Source organism: Bos indicus, chromosome 24 (genome assembly GCF_029378745.1).
Source record: "Bos indicus isolate NIAB-ARS_2022 breed Sahiwal x Tharparkar chromosome 24, NIAB-ARS_B.indTharparkar_mat_pri_1.0, whole genome shotgun sequence".
Classification (NCBI taxonomy): Eukaryota; Metazoa; Chordata; class Mammalia; order Artiodactyla; family Bovidae; genus Bos; species Bos indicus.
The window spans coordinates 53,225,777-53,250,088 of record NC_091783.1 but is presented as its reverse complement, the minus strand read 5'-3'; the positions used below and the strand labels follow the sequence as shown (position 1 = coordinate 53,250,088).

General features: G+C 38.1%; 1 protein-coding gene across 1 annotated transcript in view; it reads right to left on the bottom strand.

The window, feature by feature from the left end:
* The window catches only part of DCC (DCC netrin 1 receptor), a 1,293,116-nt gene that overhangs the window by 137,347 nt on the left and 1,131,457 nt on the right, over window positions 1-24,312 (bottom strand). Inside the window, exons 19-21 of the mRNA XM_070779092.1 lie at window positions 18,773-18,880; window positions 9,473-9,667; window positions 2,299-2,331 (exon numbers count right to left, since the gene is read on the bottom strand). Coding sequence (XP_070635193.1) covers window positions 2,299-2,331; window positions 9,473-9,667; window positions 18,773-18,880 — 336 coding nt within the window. The remainder of the gene's footprint in view (window positions 1-2,298; window positions 2,332-9,472; window positions 9,668-18,772; window positions 18,881-24,312) is intronic.

The window sequence follows — 24,312 nt, the reverse complement described above, 5'->3', positions numbered from 1 at the left end:
TTCTCACTTTTACAAGTAATTAGAGTTTGATGCAAAATTTAGAACCTATCAATTTGACCAACTGTATACCACTTGTGCTTGAGTAAGGGACCAAGTAGTATAATCTGTGACAGAATCGAAGTAATGTCAGATGAAGAAAAAGAACAATTGCCCGAATATATGAACACAGCCACTGGCAATAATTCTTGGGAATTCCTTTTGTTCCCAGGAATTGATCTGATTTCACTGTCAATGTGAGGATCTGAGTAAAATCCATGGAGAGTGTGTGACCAAAGAGACTGTACAAAATATATTTCTTGGTAGCTGAAAATATTATTACCAAAACAATGAACAAATAACAGCAAAAAAAAAAATTAAAAGGGATCCAGAAACAACTGGAAATCCACTACATTGAGAAGCCTGAGCATACTGTCACTCAAATGGCTAATAATGTAACTTTTCATCTGGTTCAGTTATTTAAAAACTGTTTTCATATTTTCTTTCTCTCTATATATACTTTTTCTAAACATAATTTCAAAACTTAGGAGCTGCCTGCCTGTGGAAGCTCCAAATTCATTTAAGTTAAGAACGCTATGCAAAGTTGTTTTAATTATTTTTAATTGAAATTACAAATTCTGCTAATTAACTATTCCAGCTTGAATTTAGATAGCACCAATGTTTAATTTACCTAATAAAATACATGCTAGCTGCCAATTACTTATCATTAGTGGATTTTCAAATATTACTGTTTAGTAGATACTGATCTTACGAAAATATTTTAAGTGTAAGCAAGCAGGAACATATAGGTGATTAAGTGAAGTGAAAGTCACTCAGTTGTGTCCGACTCTTTGCGACCCCATGTACAATCAATGGAATTCTTCAGGCCAGAATACTGGAGTGGGTAGCCTTTCCCTTCTCCAGGGTATCTTCCCAATTCAGGGATAAAACCCAGGTCTCCCGCATTGTGGGCTGATTCTTTACCAGTTGAGCCACCAGGGAACCTCAAGAATACTGGAGTGGGTAGCCTATCCCTTCTCCAGGATCTTTCCTACCCAAGAATCAAACCAGGGATCTCCTCCATTGCAGGCAGATTCTTTACCAACTGAGCTATCAGGGAATGATTAATGGAAAATTTAACCCTGGGTGGACATTTCTGTGTATTGCATCATTTCAGTTACTGCCTGTATGAAGTGTTGGCCATATTCTCTTAAGCAGAGGGATGATATAAGGACCCAGAGATAAACCTGAATACAGGATCATTAAATCAAATACTGCTCATGTAGACAATCTGCTACTGTTAGTGAAACAACATTCAGATTCTTAGTATTTGTCAACAGTTGAAAAGTATTCTTGTTGAAAAGCATAGTCTGCACCACGATGCCTTAGAGACATGATGATGGTAGGGAGGTTACATTGACAATAATGTCTCAAGCAGGAAACAATTATACAAGCTGTGAGCTCTGAACCAATACTCACAACACCAACGGTCACCAGTTCTGAGCATTTCCAAACGCTTGCTTTTGGAAGACTACAACATCCTATAAAAATCAAATGCATAAACTATTCTTTTTTTTTTTTCCCCCTGTGGCATTCTACTAATTATCTTTGTGCAAAAAAAATGGAATCTTAATACATCAGTCTACAAATCATGGTAATAAATTCCTATCTACCTGAGAATTGATGGATTTAATTTATTTCCATTTTCCACTGTGTAAAACCATCTCTGTTTCTCTACACAAATCAGCTTTTAGCAAAAGAATGGAAGGAGGACAAAATACTGCAAGTAAAACTCCACCTTATTCTTAAAATGAAAATTTTCTGGCTTCAAAATGAACAAAAGTATTGCCCTAAAAAAAGTTGACCTAACTTTGTTTTTCTGTGTGAAAAGCAGCTCATTGTAGAGGAAAAGCACACACGAGTTATGGGTCTTCTCTGTCGAGCTACAGAACTTTAATCCAGAGCTCATGAAAGGGTGCAAGAGCAGCTTGAAAATTATGCTGAGCTTAATTACACTTAATGTGAATTATTCAGAAGTGCAGACAGAGACTAAAAATTTATTTCATACAAAGAAGCTTGACATTTTAATTGGTCCTTCAGAATGGAGACAAAACAATTTCCTCTCAAGAAAATTTACATCCTCCCTATCAGAGCCGAAACCTCAGCCAAGCAGAACTTCATTAACTAGATTAATTATCGCACTAGTGTCTGCTTCATCAGGTGTATGGCCCAGGTAGAAAGAAGAAAATGAAATAATGACCGACATTTCTAAAAGACAGCATTGACCCAAGGAGGGAAAAATGACGGATGAAAACCACCAACCTTGGTCATTAGCCATTGTGTCAGGGTGTTCCACTGTGGAGGAAAGAGAAATAATATTATTAGATTTTGGCAGTTTCCATCAAGAAAGGTGACATTTCTAGCCAACGGTTTTATTAGTGAGTTCTCACATCAAGGCCAATGCCCTACTGAAATAAAATTGATAAGGAGTCAGTTACTGTGATTATTTCCATTAAATTAAAGAAAGAATTTGAAAGTAATATTTTGCTGTGTAAATGTGTTGTAAAAATGTTATTTGTAACAGTCCTCTAAAAACAAACCTAAGATTATTTTCATGCAAGTTTAATAATACAATTAATAGTAATAAATGCATGCTATTACCAAGTAATTATCATCCCATATACTTTAAATAAGTTAAGGAAGCTATTTTCTTGTATTTATTTTTAATTTTTCAATGAGAGAACTTAACCAATTTTCAGATGAACGGAGTAAAGTAATAAATTATTATAAAGTTTAATCTAAATGGTTTGATTTTAAACCTTGTGAGGCAAGGTGCTGAATTGTTGACTATTTTAAATGAATTATGTATCAGTCAGTCAGTCACTTTAGTAGCTCAGTCGTGTCTGACTCTGTGACCCCATGGACTGCAGCACGTCAGGCCTCCCTGTCCATCACCATCTCCCAGAGTTTACTCAAACTCATGTCCATTGAGTTGATGATGCCATCGAACCATCTCATCTTCTGTTGTCCCCTTCTCCTCCCACCTTCAATCTTTCCCAGCATCAGGGTCTTTTCAAATGATTCTGTTCTTCGCATCAGGTGGCCAAAGTATTGGAGCTTCAGCTTCAGCATCAGTCCTTTCAAGCAATATTCAGGACTGATTTCCTTTAGGATGCACTGGTTGGATCTCCTTGCAGTCCAAGGGACTCTCAAGAGTCTTCTCCAACACCACAGTTCAAATGCATCAATTCTTCGGCATTCAGCTTTGTTTATAGTCCAACTCTCACATCCATACATGACTAATGGAAAAACCATAGCTTTGACAAGATGGACCTTTGTTGGCAAAGTAATGTCTCTGCTTTTTAATATGCTGTCTAGGTTGGTCATATACAGAATTATGTATACTGTTCTTGAAAATAATTTGTTAGATTTTAAAATATCTCTAAATTTTTGAAAAGTGTCTTCTGTTAACCAAATGTAACTAAATATGAGGTAAATCTCTGTGAAACACTGCTTTCCTAGAAATTGTGAAATGACATTTTGACTAACATAGATCTCTGTAAGTTTCCATCAGTTAGACTTATTTCAACTATACTTGATTTTCTTTGATCTTTGAGTCTTATGGCTTTATTTAACTCACTTAATTGCAGTCAGACACTTAGGCTACCACATTTGCTGGTTTGCTTTTTGTATATGTCTCAAAGTCAGAGAGAGAAAAGTATAATGGTTTTCGTTGGGCAGCAACCTATAATCTATTTTCTCATTACATGTAGTGGTCTCATAGCAAATCCATTATTATTGTTTGAAAAATACTTAAAGCAAATATCTTGTAGGTGGCAGTCCTTCCTTTTCCTTTTAGTTGAAAGAATACAAATAATTGTGCAAAATAATATATAAAATCAAAATACTTAATAATGCTGTAGGTAAGAACCACTTTCAAATACAGGGTTTATAAATGTTATATCACAGAAGGACAAACTCCTAAACCAGAGACCATTTGCAATTTGTTTCATTTTCAAATAATACAGAAGCATGGTCTATGAAAAAGATAAACCAGGAAACATATCTTACTAAGTAGAAGACTGAATTATGAATCACTTTTTGGAAAATGATGTATAAAAGCATGCTTATTAGATTAAGATTCAACAAGCTTTAAGTTTTATAACTGTCTTTGTATCTCCTCAAGATTTAACAATTTTCAATTCATCAGGTCATCTAGTCCAGTCTTTTCAAATATAATCATTACAGTTTAATGTGTACCTTAATTTTTCTCTCCCATTTCCCAATCAACACTAATGATGTCTCAAAATATATTTTGTTATGGTATTAGGGAATTGTTGATGAGAGGTGCTTTTGAGAGGCAAATGCATTATCTATTGTCTACATACAGAGAAAGGATCCTAATATAGCTTTTAAGGAAGAACACTTTGCTTTAAGAAGTACCACACCAAGTGTTCAGTAAGAATGAGGAAGGGCATGTCAGGGTCTATATGACCAAACAAGCCAGGAAGGGAAAAGTTTGGTAGTCAGACCAGAATACACTTGAGAAACTATTTGAATCAGCATCTCATAGGTGAGGACTTTTTGGAATGATATTAAAAATAAGAGAAGAAAACCAGTCTCATCCTATTGCCATTCTTCATCTGTCCCTTTGTCTTTAATTACATAATGCATTACCTGTAGTCCAAATTTTTGACAAGTAACAAATAAATATTTGGTATGGTGAATAATACTAAAGAATATTTCCCAACAGGGACTAAATATGTCCTAATAAGTACTTTTTATTAAAGAAAATAATTACTTTAAAAAATTAAAAACAAATGCCAAAGTATTATAATTTTATGCCTTGAATTTTTAATTTCTCCTGTCACCTATCACGAATATTATGTACTTTGCCACAAAATTATTTAAAAACTAAAACTTTTTTGTATTCTGGAGCACAGCTTTTAGTTCCATATCCTTGTATGGGAGAGATGAACATTTCAGAATGGCAATTAAGAATGCCCAGAAAAGAGACCATATTCTAGTGCTCTTCCACCGCTGAAGACTCTGCTTCTCTGTGCAGACGACGACTTCATCTCTCCACAGATGCCCTCTTTGGTCTAATCCTTCAGGAATGTCCTTCCTCCTTGTTACTTGACAGTCCAACACGGAGAAGCTTACTTTACTAGAAGGAACGACTCATGTGATGGGCAGAAATAAACATACATTTCGGACATTTTCCAAGGTTTCTCTAGTGTGCAGGTATCATAATATGGAGTCTGGAGAAGGGAGAGTCTTCTGTGGTCAGAGAATGAAGTTCAATGTTCTTCCAATTAACATTCCAAAGAAAGAATCAGATCTACTGCATATATGTACAATGTTGTACAATGCATGTACAAAAAAATAAAAAAGACAATGATAACTTAATTCCTTTTACGTTATAAGCATCCATTTAACCAGTGATTACAGATTGAGTTTCCTGTACTTCTCTGACTGGTGGCCAAATAAAAAAAGTAAAACCTTACTCTCTAGTAGAAAATGCTTCTACCTTTACAAAGACTGAGCATGAGAAAATGATGCTCTTGCTGCTACTGTTGCTGCTGCTGCTGCTAAGTCACTTCAGTTGTGTCCTACTCTGTGCAACCTCATAGACGGCAGCCCACCAGCTCCGCCGTCCCTGGGATTCTCCAGGCAAGAACACTGGAGTGGGTTGCCATTTCCTTCTCCAATGCATGAAAGTGAAAAGTGAAAGTGAAGTCGCTCAGTCGTGTCCGACTCCTAGCGACCCCATGGACTGCAGCATACGAGGCTCCTCAGTCCATGGGATTTTCCAGGCAAGAGTACTGGGGTGGGGTGCCATTGCCTTCTCCAGTGATGCTCTTAACGACTGACTAATGCACAATTTGCAACTCTCATAGACCACTGAGAGTTTCCTCAGCTTCAGGACAATAAGGGAGCCTTTCTGTCTGTCAGACATTACATTCTGATGAACAGAGGCCTTATATTTTGAAGCAGCTTTGGAAACAGAAAATCTTAAATCAGAGAGCATTTTATCTTTAGTGTAGATGTGATTCACTGTGGCTTCAAATCTCTTATGATGAGTAATTTATTTACCTTAGACTATCTGTCATGTGACATACATATAAGGTTCTTGCCTATGCAATATTAATTGTTGATAAAGATAGGCAACATCAATGTCTGAATCATTTAAAACATACTTAAGACATCCAAAACTTAGTTTACTGTAAAACCATGGGCTTCCTTCATGGCTCAGATGATAAAGAATCTGTCTGCAATTCGGGAGACCTGGGTTCGATCCCTGGGTTGGGAAGATTCCCTGGAGGAGGACATGGCAACCCACTGCAGTATTCTTGCCTGGTGAATCCGCATGGACAGAGGAGTCTGGTGGGCTATAGTCCATGGGGTTGCAAAGAATGGGACACGACTGAGTGACTAAGCACAGCACCAGACAGCATAAAAGTCTAATTGTCTATTAATTGAATACAATATACTTGGGGTAGATAATCTTAAATATTCATATCACGATATTAGAAATAACCCTTATGGACTATTGTGACATATAACGTATCTTGAATTTGTTCTTACTCTTAAACATCTCATGGATGAGTTCAGGGCACTTAGAGTAAATAGTACCAAATGGGATATGAAGTTCATTAAATAATCCACAGGATGGTGATCAATATGAGTCTATAAATCCTGAGATAACTCATCTCTCTGCTGCTTAAAACATTTGGATGTCTTAAGTTATCTTAAGCCCTCTGTGAGATCTCTAGTTGGCATACATTGTAAGCATGAAATTAGCTTGGCACTTGTCTATAGATAAAGATGAATCATTTGTGAAACATTATCTAGTTACATTTAATGCTCGCACAAAATGAATGACCAGTTTCCTTTCAATTGCTCATTTGGAGTGAAATCTGATTTAGACATGAAGTCCTAAAAACCTGGATAGGCGAAGACTGGCTCATTTTCCTCTTGCCTTCCTTCCAACTTCTACTCTGTCGTGAAAGAGCTGTCATGTAGGCTTAGGCTGAATGCTTATTTGCATGTTCTTGGCAAACTTTCAGATTAGCTGCTACCAAATCTAGCTTTTGAACAGCTCAATCACCAGCATCCAAATGTCTACTGTTTATTAGAGTATTTTTCCTAGGAGAACTGAGAAATGGGCTATCTAGTTATTCTAAGTCTCTTCTTTAGTTTGTCCAAAGAAATGGGTAAAAATGTCAGCTCAGATACATCTTTCTAATTTGTCAGTTGTTTGCCATCATGTTTTGTTAAGGTTTCTGACAGATATATGGGCATAAGGTGGTAAGGGATTTAAAAACCAAGTATCCTTTCTAAAAGGCTTCCCTGGTGGCTCAGATGGTAAGGAATCTGTCTGCCAAGCAGTAGACATGAGTTCAATCCCTGGGTTAAAAAGATCCCCCGGAGAAGGAAATGGCAACCCACTCCAGTATTCCTGCCTGGGAAATTCCATGGACAGAGGAGCCTAGTGGGCTGCAGTTCATGGAGTGGCAAAGAGTTGGACATGACTTAGCGACAATAACACATATAATACCTTAAATGTACATGTTTACATATCAACTATGGAACATATGAATTATTTTCAATTGCTAAATAATAGAGGCTCTTGAAATCATTCATCCTCCAAAAAAAAAAAAAAAAATGCTGTGCTCTAAAACAGAAAGAACTTATATGAAGATCATTATGAAGTAGTCACTATAATCTCAGGCCTTTTATTTTTCTGTATAAACATACAACTATCCTTAAATTGATCAGTGATTTTTATACTTGTAAGCATGTAGAGTTTTCTTATAGTAATCATGATGCAAGACACTTTTTTTCATGTTGCTACTCTGTGTCCTCAAAAAAAAGTTAATTTTGTTTGAGATTTTCTGTCTTGCCATATCAAAATTTCTTTTAATAAGAACACTAGTTCCTGAAAGGAAATACTTGAACTTGGTAGTAGATAGTATGCATGCAGTTCATGTAATAAAATGCTTTTTAATTTTTATCCCTTAAATACAATGGTTAAAGTGTTTTATTATATTGTGAATAGAGCCCATATATATGAAATCAATACAAAATTCCAAAAGGAGTGTAATGGAAAAAAAGTCAAGTTAAATATGTCTGCTTTGTGTTGATGACAGAAAATGTAATAATATAATAGATATTTCTTTGGCATGCTGGCTTTCAGCATAAAAAGGTAACTTTTAATTAATTATCTTTTATCATATTTGTTTGTTTCCAATTTTTTTCAATTATTTAAGAAATAACTGACATGCGTCCTAAGTCACTTCAGTTGTGTCCAACTCTTTGCGATGCTATGCACTGTAGCTCGCCAGACGCCTCTGTACATAGGAATCTCCAGACAAGGATACTGGAGTGGGTTGCCATGCCCTCTTCCAGGGGATCTTCCCAACCCAGGGATTGAACCTGCATCTCTTGCATTGGCAGGCAGATTCTTTATCACCAGCACCATCTGGGAAACTCCACATCACTGTATAAGATATACAGCAAGATGATTTATTTACACATATTGTGAAATGATTATCATAATAGCTTTAGTTAATACCATTATCTTGTATGAATACAATAAAAAGGAAAATTTTTTTTCACGATAACTATTGGAATCTACTCTCTTAACAACTTTCCTGTGTATCAGACGGCAGCGTTAACTATAGTTATCATGTGTTTATTACCTCCCTAGTACCTACGTCTCTTATAACTGAAAGTTTGTACCTTTTAATTACTTTCCTCCAAATCCTTCCCTCATCACCTCCTACCTTTGATAACCACCAAACTGATCTCTTTTCCTGAATTTGGTGTTTATCTGTTTGTTTAGGTCCCATATATAAGTGAAACCATACAGCATTTGGCTTTCTCTCTGATTTCTTTAACTTAGCATAACACCTTCAAGGTCCATCCATACTGTCACAGATGGTAGGATTTCCATGCTTTTTTGTGTGGCTGAGTAATATTCCATTATATGTATATTCTATTATATCCATCAATGGACATTATGCTGGTTCCGTGTCTTGGCTGTTGTGCATAGTACTTCTGTGAACATCAGGATGCAGGTATCTTAGAGAGTTAATGTTATTGTCTTCTTTGAATATATTCCCAGAAGTGGAATTGCTAGATCATATGGTATTTCTACTTGTAATTTTTTGAGGCACCTCCATACTGTTTTCCGCAGCGGCTGCACCAATTTACACACCCAGACGGTGCACTAGGCTCTCTCTCCTGCACAGTCAGGGCAGCGTTTGTTGTCTCTTGTCTTTTGGATGACACTCATCCTAACAGGCTTGAGGTGATATCGCATTTTGGTTTTAATTTGCATTTTAACTTCTTTTGAATGTCCACTGTAGTTATGGTGCCAACAGAGATGGTTTAAGTCAATTCCCTAAACAGACTTCAAAATTAGTTTATAACCGCTCCATAGGGGGGGAAAAAAAAGAAAGAAAAGGAAATGACAGGAAATGATTCCAACCTTTCAGAGTCCTGAAGAGGATGGGATCTGAGAGAGGCCCCACTCCTTTGGCATTTCGTGCTTGGATTCGAAAGTAATACACAGTGTCCAGGTTGAGATCCATGATTTGATGAGTAAGCCGATCACCACTGATTGTTTCCATAATCCAGTCATCAATTGGAATGTTCTTGTCCAAGGTGTAAAACAAGATGTAAGCTGCAAAAATAAATGAACACAACTTTGTCTAGTGTACTGACTACATGTGTTACTTGTTTCCAAACATCCATATTTCCCCAATACAATTTTCAAGGATTATTACATATCCACAAGTATAAAGTGCAGTATCCAGTTTGGCAAGTAATGATTTTTTTTTTTTTTTGGTATTACAAAGATTAGAAAAAGAATTACTTCAGTGTACAGAATCTAAAAAATGGAATAAGCTGTTATAAAACTATCTGCCATATTTAAAAATGTGAGGTTTTTGCTGTCTGTAAATCCTGATTATTGGTATACAAACATGAGGAAAAACTTAAAAGATAGATAACAAGTCTGTCATTTTCACTGTATCCAATAATGAAGATAAGTAATGTTTATTTTGGCTAGTGTTTAAATAATAAAAATACACTGAAAAGTATAAAATGCCCAATATTTTTAAAGTGTCATAAAAATAAATGATCATATTTGATTACTGTAATAACTCGGTGAGGTTGGCAGGGATACTGTTGCTCTCTTTTCATAGATGATAAAGCTGAGCAGAACCCAAGCTAACTGATAAAAGGGCTAGGATAAATCCTCTATTGCCATACTAAAAATCCAACACTCTTTCCCCTAGCCCATCCCACCTAAGCAAAAATAAACAAACAGAAAGAAGAAGTATTTTTGGATTACTGTAGGTTATCTAGTTAATATTTCAAACATTAATAAATTCATCATTTGATAGTATCATTCATCCTCTGTGTTAGGGGATATGTTACTTGAATAACAGTAGCGTTCTCAATGGTGGTAATCTAATATGCACCCAAACAGATCTAGTTATTCCTGTAAACTATTTATACTCTAACATTTTATTTGGCTAATGTTTAAGGTAGCTTTTATTTTAAAGCACTAATTCATCACTTTATATTACCATATATATCAGATAATACTGCAATATAAACTATAAAACAACTCATCGCAGGTGCCTTTGCTACATGAATGTGGTCAGCCGCTATCTCTATTAAAATTCTGCAATGGTATCTGCATTAGATAGGCCATCAACTTTATCTCTAGGTCTGAGCTTATGGATTGAATACATTTCTTCTTAAGTAACACTTTTAAAACCAATTGTCTCCGTAGCAGAGGAAGCTCAGCTTGGTGCTCTGTGATGACCTAGAGAGGTGGGATGGGGGTGGTTGGAGGGAGGCTCAAGAGGGAGAGGATATATGTATGCATATAACTGATCCACTCTGTTGTACACCAGAAACTAACAGGACAATGTAAAGCAGTTATACTATGATAAAAAAGAAAGCTCTAAAAAAAAAAATAAACAGTTATCCTCCTTTGATCCCCCTAGTCCTTCCTTTTCAGTCCCACTTGTCCCATTTTGACCGGGGACCTTCATACAGTTCCTTCAGAGGTCATGTCAGAAGGTTCTCTAACTCAGATTCACTTCCCTGCCAAAACAAGCATGCACACTTCTTACATCTCAGCACATCCCTTACTCAGGAAGACTGATTTCGATGCTGTGCTCATTCCTACTTCCCTCTCATTCTTCACACCACTTCACCTTCCCTTTCTTTCTTCATCCAATTTCTACCCATCCATCAAGGTCCAGTTTAAGCTACATCTAACATATGAAACCTTCCTCTATAGTGAGCTCTCCTTTCTGTAAACTCTGTAATCCATTCCAATACATAGAAGAATACTTATATGATTTTGTGTCATTTTCACTTAATCCTATAGTGATTTACAGAATTACATCTCGGTTTAGGGGATGTGTTCTAGACAGTGAACTGGATACTTCTTCCTTGTGATTCTTTAGGATTAAGCAATGCCACAAACTACCTCTTCTGGAAGTCCATTTCTCTTAAATTCTTGTCAATGCTGATAGCTTGCATCTATTTTAATTTGGCTTCCACTTTTTCTGAGTTTGTTGTTTCTCAAATCTGCCTCATCATAAGTATTACCTGGGGACTAGGTATAAGTTACAAACCACAGAGTTCAAGAAAGGGTATTTCGGTTTAAAATTTTTTTAATTTAAAATTAAAATTAAAACTAACAATGTTGTGTTAGTTTCTGCTGTGTAACAACATAAATCAGTTATATGTAAACATATATCCCTTCACTCCTGAGCCTCCCTCCCACCCCTCCAGGTCATCACAGCACACCGAGCTGAGCTCCCTGTGTGTTATATATACATCAGGTTCCCACTGGCTATTTTACACGTGGTAGCACATTATGTCAATGCTGTTCTCTTAATTTGTCCCACTGAGCCTCTCCCTGGCTGAGGGCATTTTGATTTGAGAGATTGTAGACAAGTCTTTGATCACCCCCAATTATGCCTGCCTCCTGGTAGTTATACCTTTGTGCAGTCCTTTCTCTCTGAGTTTAGACGGGACCTAAGGCTTGCTTTTAACCAACAGAATAAAGCAAATGTGATGGACTGCTGCTTCCATGATGATGTTACATAAGTTGTAACTTCTGTCTTGCTAGCAGACTCCCTTGTTGGCTTTGATGAAACAGGTTGCCAGATGGAGAAGACCACGTGTCAAGGAACTGAGGCTGGAACTGATCAACAGCCAGTGAGCAAATGAGTCCTGCCAACAACTACATATGCTTAGATGCAAGTGTTTCCCCAGGTAAGCCTCAAGTGAGACATCAGCAGAAGCCAACACCTTGATTACCACTTTGTAAGAGACCTTAAAGCAGATTACCCGGCTAAATTGTGATTGGATTCCGATTGACAGAAACAGTGAGATCACAAGTGCATGTGCTTTTAAGCTGCTGAATTTGTGGTGATGCTGTTACACAGCGGTGACGAGTATAATAGGTTTCTGGTAACCCCAGGAACCTGCACCCCATCTGACTTCTGTCTTCCAGTATAGTCAGGAATCACTGCTTTAGTTGATCATGTTAATTCAGTAATTTTTGTAATATATTTGTTGAGATGTTGATGCTACAAATATGAATGTCCAAGATGTGGAAAGCTCAGGGGAAGATAAAGGACTTACAAAAAAAAAAGTCTGCAAAATTTATAAAGGTTATATGACTCCTCCCTCTGGATGGTATTAAAATTGGAAGACTGCAGTTCAAAAGGGATTGTAAAATACCATTGGATAAAGGAGTTGTTTCTGACTCATAGGTGTCCATTCGCTGAGAACTCAGCCCCTGTGGTCAACATCAATAAAATCTCCTACTACTCTTTAAGCCAGAGGAGTCTCCATTTTTGTGCCCAAAGAAACCACATCTATTGAAAAGAAGGGCCTGGCACTAGTCATACTTTGCCAGCTCTTATTAAGTGCATATCTTATCTCTTCAAGAGAATAAAAACATTCCTTTAGTTCAGGAGCCATGTCTTATATTACTTCTTATTCTTCAAAAAAACTAATAGTCTCTGGATAATAGGTATTGAAACTCACTTATTAAATAAATCCCCTTAGCCTGTAAGTATTTAAGTTTTAAATTCATGACATTTAATGAAATTGTTCAAGTTTTCATGGGCTCTTGTAAGACCATGACAAACTTCAAAGTTTGGATGGCTGTGCTCCCATCCCATGTCGGCTACAATTATTCCTGATTTTCTCCATTTACCAAATGAGAATACAATGCTTGCCTTCACTGTAAGTTTTTCTATGTGAAGAGTATTCACTGAAGCATTTTAAAATGACAGTTCCGGGACTTCCCTGGACTTCCTTCCCAGTCCAGTGGTTAAGGCATCACGCTCCCACTGCAGGGGGTGTGGGTTAGATCCCTGGTTGGGGAACTAAGATCCCACATACCACACGGTGTGGCCAAAATAATAATAATAATAAATAAAATGTTTTAAAAAATGACAGTTCTGGCATCACACAAGTAAAGCTAAAAGTGCCACATCAAGTTCTGACCCCAATTTGTGTTTAAGCAATTTTCTTAAACTTATTAAAATAAAAAGAACCATCATTGGTTATAAATTTGAATACTGAGATGGAGAACATAAACAGACTACATTACTCAGAACTCTAAAATCTAGCCTTAGAGAAACCATAGAATTTCATTTGGTGAATGAGTTTAATATGCTTTGAGGCTATTGAGTCCACCACTGAAGTCTCACCTTGGAGAGTTCCATATAACCATACAAGTTGGGATGCATTTATAGGTCTGCCGCTACCTTTCTATATCTATATGTTCATTCCTCTGTGTCTAATTTTATATTTTTTCTGCTTCATTTTTATCTCTTATCCACCACACTGACTGAAAGAGTATTATATTCTACCATAGGTTGCAAAACCTTTTGGGTTTATTAATTTACCTGGGCATTCTCGCATGGGAATACCATTTGTCTAAATACATATAAAACATAGCATCATGCATCTTTCATTTTGACTCTACTTATACAAATAGCTGGGCTTCCCAGATGGTGCTAGTGGTTAAAAAAAAAAAAAAAGCCTGCCAGTGCAGGAGACATAAGAGACATGGGTTCGATCCCTGGTTCGGGAAGATCCCCTGGAGGAGGGCATGGCAACCCACTCCAGTATTCTTGCCTAGAGAATCCCACAGACAGAGGAGCCTGGCGGGCTACAGTGCTTAGGGCACAAAGAGCTGGACACGACTGAAGTGACTTAGCTCACATGCATGTATACGAATAGATATTTGTCATTCCAGAAGCAGAGTGTCACAAAGTATTCACCTCCACCTCTCATCTCTCTTCTGCCCTTTTCCATACTTCCACTCATGGCTGATTCCTTTCCAAGGATCAGGAGGCTGATAAGAACCGGGAAGACCATACAGAACTGGCCCCTCCCAGCAAGGAGCTCAGCCCAAACGGGGCTTCTCATCTTTAAAGAACTGATTCTAATAAATATATGCACATAGAGGTAGATATATTAAAAATGAGGACCAATTTCCTATTTTTTTGTGGTCAAAAATTATGGGTTATGGATTCAGGGAGGCCTGACCTCAAGTAATACTGCTAATATTAACTAGCTTTGTTGTAACCTTGAACAACTTGCTTCATCCAAGTTATGTCTTAATTAACTTATCAGAAATCAAGTTGCTGTGAGATAATGTGCTTTAAAAACTTAAAATATAGGGGTATTTTTATTAAATTATCTTTACATAGTAACTATTTAGTAAATGCTAAAGCTTTTATTTATTTATATTAAGAAGGCTTAAGAAATACCTTGTTTGGAAGCTGGCACTACAGAGTCAAGTTAAACAATATATTGAATATCAATTTGATGACTGTTCCACTCAACAGATGTTTAGTAATTACCTATTGAGTGTCAAAGATATTGTTACTGGGGAGAAAGAATTGAACAAAATCTGAACCCTGTTCTCCTAGAGTTTTCAGCCTTGTACTATAAGCATTTAGATTTTCTCGCATGATAATATGGGAAGGGGATGGACAGGAAAAAGTCAAGATGAGACTAAGCTGCCACCTTCTGCAGTTGGGTGAATGGTGGAAGCTTCTGAAAAGATGCAAGTAAGAGTATTAGACACGTGTGATTCCAGTGTGAGTGTCCAGCTCGGTTCACAATCTCAATGAGCTAACAACCTATTCCAGAATATAACAGTGCATCACTTGGCTGTTTGTGGTGGGTGTTAGACTAAAAAGAGAAGAACGGCAGAAAGAGGGGCTGGGGAGTAGAACGAGTTTCCAGTAAGACAGAGAAGTGCAAATGTACAGTATGAGATAGGATGTGTATATATAGAACGCCTTGGATGGAGACACAGATTTCAGAGGCATTAATTGCAAGTTCACTGAAGTCCTGGCTATAGTGTGGATGACTTTTTTCAGAGAAAATAACAAAAGGAAAGAAAAGATCTGCGTTCTGGGAAATAGCACTTCTGGAACAAGTGGGAGAAAAGGACTGAGAAATCACAGCCTGGAAGAAAAGTGGTTAGGCAGTTTTACAAAAGTCAAGCGAAGAGAGAATTTCAAGGGAAGGACTGGGACTAGAGCATCAAATCACACAGAAAAAGAGGGTGTAACCTTAGTCATTAGACAGCATTGATAAGGAAACAATTTCTGAAGCTCTCTTCTATCCATATTGGTGTTTGATCTTAATGTTGGATGCTGCATTTATTTAGATCAGTGTTTCACAAATGTAATTATATCTTAAAATCACACGGGGAGTTTTAAAAACCTTCCATGCTCAATCCCTCCTCAGACAAATTAAGTCATAAATCCGTTGACTGTCACTGATTTGGGCCAGTACTAGTAAGAAGAACAAAGCTTAGTGTAGTAGCTAAGAGTATGAGCCTGAGTTTTATATCCTAGCTCTGCTATTTCTTGGTTATTTGACTTTAGGAGAATTATTTACCCCAGAAGGCCCTTGACTCTTTATTTCAAAACAGAAGAATAGGGAACACAGGACTACTTATAATACAAAAGTGCTGAGGAGAATGACAAGCTTATACTAAATGTTTAATTCATTTTGAACCATTTTCTTCTGAAAATATCAGTCTAAATTCCCAAGCTGCCAGCTTATGATCAAGGAACTGAGGCACTGGAATAATCTGGATCTCCCGTTTCAACATTTTTTGTCTCATCTTTTTGAAATATAAATCTATGTATACATATATACACATATCTATATGGCTCAGTGGTAAAGAAGCTGCCTGCAATGCAGGAGACATAGGAGACATAGGTTTGATCCCTGGGTGGGAAGATCCCCTGGAGGAGGAAATGACAACCCACTCCACTAACCTTGCTGAAAAGCCCCATGGATCGAGGAGCCTGTCAGGCTGCCATCCGTGGGGTCACTGAGTCAGACAGAACTGAGCGCATGCGTGTGCACACCCACACACCCACACATGTACGTTCATCATTATCTACACTTATAAATTGATGGTCTGGGTTCTGAGCAGAGTACATTAATGAACACCTGCTCTAGAATGAATTGCAACTGGGAAGAATAATCACTGAATTATTTCAGTGCTGACAGGGTATCAGGGACTGTTCTCAGTCCTTTATGATAACAATTCTATAAAAGGAGTCCTAAAGTGAGACTCAGGCAGATGAAATAACTTGCTCAGGCATCTCCATCAGAAGGCTGGGTTCTTAACCATCCTGTTCTGCTGTGGGCATAGAGGGATTTGGGAAAACAAAGAAATATGGAAGCAGGACAGGAGTATATTCCTCCACACAGGTAGACATGTGCCCCGACACACTGGAAGAGAACTCACGTCTTCCTTTGGACTTTCACAAGAAACTGAGTGCAGAAGATCTGGGCCCTCAGTCTAAAGAGCTGGTGCTTTAAATGTTTTATCATACTATTTTTTGGAATTGATTTGAATGAAAGTATCAAAACATGCATGGAACGGAAGTTGTTTTAAGTGTTATTTAAAGTTGTTTTAAAGGTTCTTAGTGTTTGCTGCCTGTTGAATAGAGTCAAAATAGCTTAGACTGATAATTATAAACTGACTTTAACAAATAAACTGTTCTTTAGAGGGGAAAATTAGTTCTTTTCATACTTAAACTATGCAATTGTGAAAGAATAGATTTTTAGTAATGAGAATTACTGAACATACACTTCTAAATAAAATATGTGCACACAGGTTCTTACACATGCACTGTGACATTAGCACACAAAATCTTATAGCTCAGATTAATTTACATTTCTTAATATGGGGCCGACTTCCATTTTTTGTTTCAACTGAAAAGCAAAATTAAGCTTTTTTTTTCAGAGTTGAAAACACGTTCTATTTTTCGCATAGACCATTTGGTGAGATTTATTTAAATAGAGTGAAGAACTGGGTAATATATGACTTATTTTATCCTTTACCCCAAAGTATATTTTTTTCTATTAGAACTTATTTTTATTCAGACAATTCCTATTCTGGACTGTTTTCTTCTTAAAATTACTATCTGTTGATTTACCATATGCTTATAAACAACTGTTACTAACATAATGAAAGTCATCATGTAAACAAATCAGAATCTCCAAAAGTACTGAAATAGAACCAATGAAGAGAGGTCATAACACTGAGTGGAGAAAAACAAAAAATTAGAATGGGCCAGCCTCAGTTTTAGAAGGTCTGGCAGAGTGACAACTGACACATACCAGATTCTGGGGATATTTTATGTCCCTCTTTTTTTTTCCCCCATATTTGTCAGCTCAAATTAAAATTCTGTTTGCTATTGTAGGGAGAGCAATTTCTTGGAGAAAACAAGTCTTTGGCTTAAATTTAAACCACATTTGGAATTTTCACATTACCTTTTCATTTTGTAAAATTCAAAAAGTAACTCACAGCAAGTAAGTGTGCCATCTGAACTGTAATTCCCATGCTTATCTCTGTATCAGAGAACGGCTGAATTGCTTTGTTAATTTACAAGATCCACTTTTGGTATGCAAAAATGAAGAAACAGGAGTGACTCTTACATGTGCCTAACCCAATGGTTCAAGTTAGACTATAATGTGCACATTTTTCGTTATACAATATTTTTCATAATAATTATATGCTATGGAGACATCTATTAAAAGCCTAAAGTGATCATTTAAATGCAAAATCTCTGATAGAACTCCATTATATTTTTCATACTAAATTAACATTACAGGCTTCTAATGGATGCTTTAATTAGGCATCGATGTTATCCGTAATATTTGGCAAAATAAAATCTGTCACTGTGAAATATTCATTAAGTTCAATTTCCATCCATCAATATCAAGTGTTTTCTGAACCTTATGATTTAAGTAAGAAGCTAAGAGCTAAGTGAGAAACTAAAAACCCTCAGACAAGCCTCCTTCCTATGTTTCCTAGGAAAATACATGGTCATTAAGTGTCTTTTGTGTTTTATAATTGCCCAACAACTGGCTTATTTTTAGTCATTTAGGCTCAAAGGAGTTCTGTTAGGAGGTTATCCTAATGCTGCCCAGAATGAAACACAGAAGGTCTACACTAATTGGAATACACATCTTTCAGGAAGCAACACAAAGGAAATGTGCTGGGGTGTGTATTTGTAGGCTCCATTAGAAGAATTCCAAGGTCAGCAGCGGTTAAGAGGAGACAATCAGAGAGGGTCAAGAGTCAACTGAGATGCTGGGACAGAAACCTAATACATAAGAGGTTTGAGTGGCGTGCTGGAGGTAAGCCATGGCAGGCCATGCGGAGCAGCACAGGAAATAAAGCTGAGATGCCTACCAGTAATCTTCCCATTGGCTTCCAAGGGAGGCTGCCAGCTCACGATGACAGCGCGAGGCTTCCCTTCTCGAGTAATGACTGTCAAATCCTTAGGAGCAGAGGTCGGGGCTGTGAGATGAAACAGAAACATGGTCTTGTCATTGGATGTGAAAGAAAACAGACATTTATGGGGCTTCTAATCATGATGCTGACACGCAGGATCTATCATGCCATACATCATGCTTATTTTACCATGGATGATTTAAGTATCTAAATTAACCAAAGACACAGAAATTAATATTTTTCCAAGAAGTTAACTGCCTTTCAAAGGTGAGCATATAGAGAGGAAAACGGAATATGTATGACTCTAGAGAAAAGTATAATTGGCATTTTCAAATGAGCGATTCACTAAAATTCAAGAACCATTATAAAAGTTAGCAACATCAATGGCTACATGTCTCTGAGAAACAAAAATTCTGTTACAATTGCAGGATTTGTAAATGAAAGTTCACCTAATTCTATTTTTCCTTAAAAAATGAATTTAAATGCAGGTCACAACATCTTGCTTAGGTAACATCTAGTTATTTTCCAACAAGAAGGAAAAGAAATATTTGAAAATAGAGGAGACAAGGAATCTATGAGGGTCTGAGTATCAACCTGCATGTGTGTGCTCAGTCACTTAATCATGTCTGACTCTTGGCAACCCCGTGGACTATAGCCCACCAGTCTCCTTTGTCCATGGGATTTCCCAGGCAAGAATACCGGAGTGGGTTGCCATTCCCTTTTTCAGGAGATCTTCCTTTCCCAGGGATCGAACCTGCCTCTCTTGCATCTCCTGCCTTGGCAGAAGGATCAAACTGGTAGGAAGTAAAGATGTCAAGAAACCCTGTCTTGCTTAGAGCTACTCTTCCCAATGTTGTTTGAGGGGAGCAGAAATCACCACCCCCAAATATTTTGCCTCTTTGGAATAAGAATTATCTTAAGTTGATTATTTTTTTAAAAAAAAAAGCAGACAGAGGAAAAGTTCTGAAAACCAAGTAAAGTTACCCTGTCATAAAAGAGAAATTTATAAGGTATCCCCTTTTATGTGCCATGGGCTTCCCCGGTGCTCAGACGATAAAGAATCTGTCTGCAATGTGAGACCCAGGTTCGATCGCTGGGGGGAAAGATCCCCTGGAGAAGAGCATGGCAACCCACTGTAGTATTCTTGCCTGGAGAATTCCACTGACAGAGGAGCCCGGGGCTACAGTCCATGGGGTCGCAAAGAGTTGGACATGACTGAGAGACTACCATTTTATTTCCCTCTTTGTACCAGCAAGCGGAGGATGACAAGGAGACAGAGACTTCAATGTACATGATGACCATGCCCTCGATTATTGCAATTTGTCTGAAAAATTCCTGTTACTGGCTCCCTAACCCCCCCAGCATCTTTGTCTTTAGCTGGAGACGGTATTGAAGATGGTGGTCATTTGAGGGGATTACTGTTTTCCTGGATATCTTCCATGTACACAAAACTATACTTATTATCAGACATCTGTTTTCTTCCTGTTCCTCTGTCTCTTATTACAGGGACTCTCAGCCAAAAGCCTGGAAGGATAAAAAGACTTTTCTTCCCCTGTGTGTTGCTCATCAGAAGTTTAAATATACTTCAAAGGCAACAGCAAACTGGCCAAACTCATCCAGTATCTTTCAGACTCCCTTTGACCTGCTTTCTCCCTGGTTACGCCTTGAAATGCAGTTCCTTTTCCTTCCAGGTAACTCGCAGTGCCCCAGTCTACTGTCCATCGTCTTTTCCAGTTACCCTAGATGTGACATAGGCAGCTGAGGAATGTATCTAACTTCCACACTGGGGTTCAGAGCAATTTCCTAATCTCTGCACAGGAGTGCTTCTGTATTACATTCATCTGCTGCTGCTGCTGCTAAGTCGCTTCAGTCGTGTCCGACTCTGTGCGACCCCATAGACAGCAGCCCACTAGGCTCCTCTGTCCCTGGGATTCTCCAGGCAAGAACATTGGAGTGGGTTGCCATTTCCTTCTCCAATGCATGAAAGTGAAAAGTGAAAGGGAAGTCGCTCAGTCGTGCCCGACTCTTGGTGACCCCATGGACTGCAGCCTACCAGGCCCCTCCGTCCATGGGATTTTCCAGGCAAGAGTACTAGAGTGGGGTGCCATTACATTCACCTACTGTGTATTACAAATTGGTCCTAATTCTGAATGCCTCTCCACACTTGCAATTCTCTTCGGCTTCTCTATTGACTGTATAGTACAGAATTTGAGCATTACTGACACTCTCTTTCCAGCTTCTCTTACTAAAAGAATTCCAGACAGGGGACACCAAACATTCCCATCTATTGTACCATTTTATTTCCAATACCCCAATTCTCAAAGCCACTATTTAGTTAGTTAAGTTGCTCAGTCGTGTCTGACTCTTTGCGACCCCGTGGACTGTAGCCCACCAGGCTCCTCCATCCATGGGATTCTCCAGGCAAGAATACTGGAGTGGGTTGCCATTTCCTTCTCCACTCAAAGCCACTAAGATTGTAAATTAACCAGAGCTGTACTAACGGTAATATCCTGACAAAGTACTCACTATACTTAAAGTTTGTTTCTTTTTTTTTTTTTGGAAAAAGGCAGAGGAAAAGAAAGAAGGACAAGGAAGAGAAGATCTTTGAGTAAAAGTGAAGTGAAAGTCGCTCAGTGGTGTCTGACTCTTTGCGCCCCCATGGACAATACACTCCATGGAATTCTCCAGGCCCAAATACTGGAGTGGGTAGCCTTTCCCTTCTCCAGAGGATCTTCCTGACCCTGGATTCAAACCAGGGTCTCCTGCATTGCAGGTGGATTCTTTACCAGCTGAGCCACAGGGGAAGCCCATATTAAACATAGTTTCATATATATCTTTTAATGGAAAGAAAAATTCTTGCAAAAAAAAAAAAAAAGATTTGTAATAGTGAAACACTGAATAGGCAATGCCACCTTAGGGAAGGCTTAGTCACATAAAGTGATCATTCAAGATATTTTCTAAGCCACAGATGGAAAGGTATTTGTTGTCTACTTGATCAGTTGTGTCCGACTGTTTTGCAACTGCGTGGTCTATAGTCCACCAGGCTCCTCTGTCCATGGGATTTCCCAGGCAAGAATATTAGAGTCAGTTGCCATTTCTTTCTCCAGGAGGGTCTTCCTGACCTAGGGATCAAACTCATGTCTCCTGCATTGGCAGGCAGATTCTTTATTGCTGAGCCACAGGGAAGCCCAGGAAGGTAATAGATAACCAAAAATTAGAGTATTATACCAAACATGTGACCAAAGTATTAGATATTCAGCTTCAGCATCAGTCCTTCCAACGAATATTCAGGACTGGTTTCCTTTAGGATTGACTGGTTTGATCTCCTTGCTGCTCAATGGACTCTCAAGAATCTTCTCCAACACCACAGTTCAAAAGCATCAATTCTTCAGTGCTCAGCTTTCTTTATGGTCCAACTCTCACATCCATACATGACTACTGGAAAAACGATAGCTTTGACTAGACAGACCTTTGTCAGCAAAGTAATGTCTCTGCTTTTTAATATGCTGTCTAGGTTTGTCATCGCTTTCCTTCCAAGGAGCAAGTGTGTTTTAATTTTGTGGCTGCAGTCACCATCTGATGTTGGGGAAGACTGAAGGCAGGAGGAGAAGGGGACGACAGAGGATGAGATGGTTGGATGGCATCACTGAGTTGATGGACATGAGTTCGAGCAAGCTCTGGGAGTTGGTGATGGACAGGGAAGCCTGGCGTGATGCAGTCCATGGGGTCGCAAAGAGTCAAACATGATTGAGTGACTGAACTGAAACCAAATATCATAAGACATTTTCCAATTTTGGAATTAATTAAAACACTTGTTTTCCTAACTAACTTGTTTTTTCTTAACTGTTAAAATTAAAATTGATGCTTATTTAGAAAACAAGTGGTGATGATTAGATTGCTTCACTGAATCTAGGTTGACATTCAAAAAATATAAAATGACTCCAGCTTAAACTAGCAAAATAATACACTGAAGAGCTGGTTATTAAAAAAACCCAAAAACCTAATGACTATTGTATTTCAGGTGCTGAGAAAAGTTTTCTTTTTCCTCAAGCCATGTGACTAGATTCTGGTATTAGAATCAACGCCTCAGATGTTTACGATTATCATATGAACTGTACATTGTTCCCTCATACTTATTTAAAGCTAAGAAATGTATGTAAGTTTATTTGGCTGCACTGGGTTTTAGCTGCGGCTGGCAGGATCTTCAGCGCATCACGTGGGATCTTTCGTTGTGGTGCAGGAACTCTCTGCAGGGGTTGAGGGGCAGCAGGCTCAGTAGTTGGGGCATATGGGCTTAGTTGCTCCTGGCATGGAGGACCTTAATTCCTGACCAGTAATGGAACAGCCACCCCCTGCATTGTAAGGTGGATTCTTAACCACTTAAAAAGAAGGAGTAGCAATGTCCTCATTCATTTTTCCCCATCAAGAACATAAACGCACATCAACATCTTGGGCATTTGTGTTTGGACCGCTCAGATGCTACCCTCTCCTCTTTCATTTAGAGAAACAGGTAGGTTTTTCCTTTGGGGGACAAGGTCTCGTCTCTGTCACGTGAGCTGGGAGCAACATCAAATAGGAATTTCCTCGCCTCCACCTCACTCTCTGTAGCTGCATGATTCTCTCTTCTGGGAAACTGAATGCTGATAGAAGAAAGGAGAGCACATGGAGTTACACCACCACAATTGTAGCACCTTGCAGGGAGAGTGCAACAGTTCCTCATCTCTAATGCCCAGGGATGTGCTGCTTCTGCCCCTTGCCAAGGCATCATTATTTAAGCTATCCTTCCAATTATTTTTATTTTACCTAAATTAACTAGAGTAGAATTTAGGATTTATCACTGGGACAGAATGCATGTTTCATTTCAAGAATTTGTCAGCTGCCATTATCCTTATTATGAGCAATTTCAGCACAAGTGCATCATATGTGGCCCCATAGAGTCTTTGCATTATTACAGAATTAGAAGCAAACTCCAGAGTTATTTCATTCACTTCATTTTCTTCTCACGGTTTTAAAACGTACAGACACTTGCGAATTACTTCTCGCTTCTCATCATCACCCAAAAATCTTATCCATAGGCTATTTACACCTTTGTCCAGATCATTATCTGGTTTGACAATCACCCTTTCTACCAGTCACATTTCTAAAAGTTAAAATCTTTCTGTCAGCTATGGGTCTCAACACTGATGTCCTTACAAGGCTAGGCAGTTCAGGAGAAATCAATAGGGTTCATTTATTAAGTCAGATGTTGGGTGTTTATGTTTATGATGGGGAAAAATGAATAAGGAAATTACTACTCCTTTTCTTTCACCCAGGGAGGACCAAATACCTACTGGTTTACATTTAATTCCTTTCATCTCCTTTTAGGTTAAAAGAAAGAGCATGACTTTTATTCATCCCATAATGTATAACTCTCCCTAAGAAGTTAAGAACACTGGCATCCTGGGCATATTTCTAGGAGAATGATTTTATATACGTAAACACGTAAAGTAGAAGAAAGT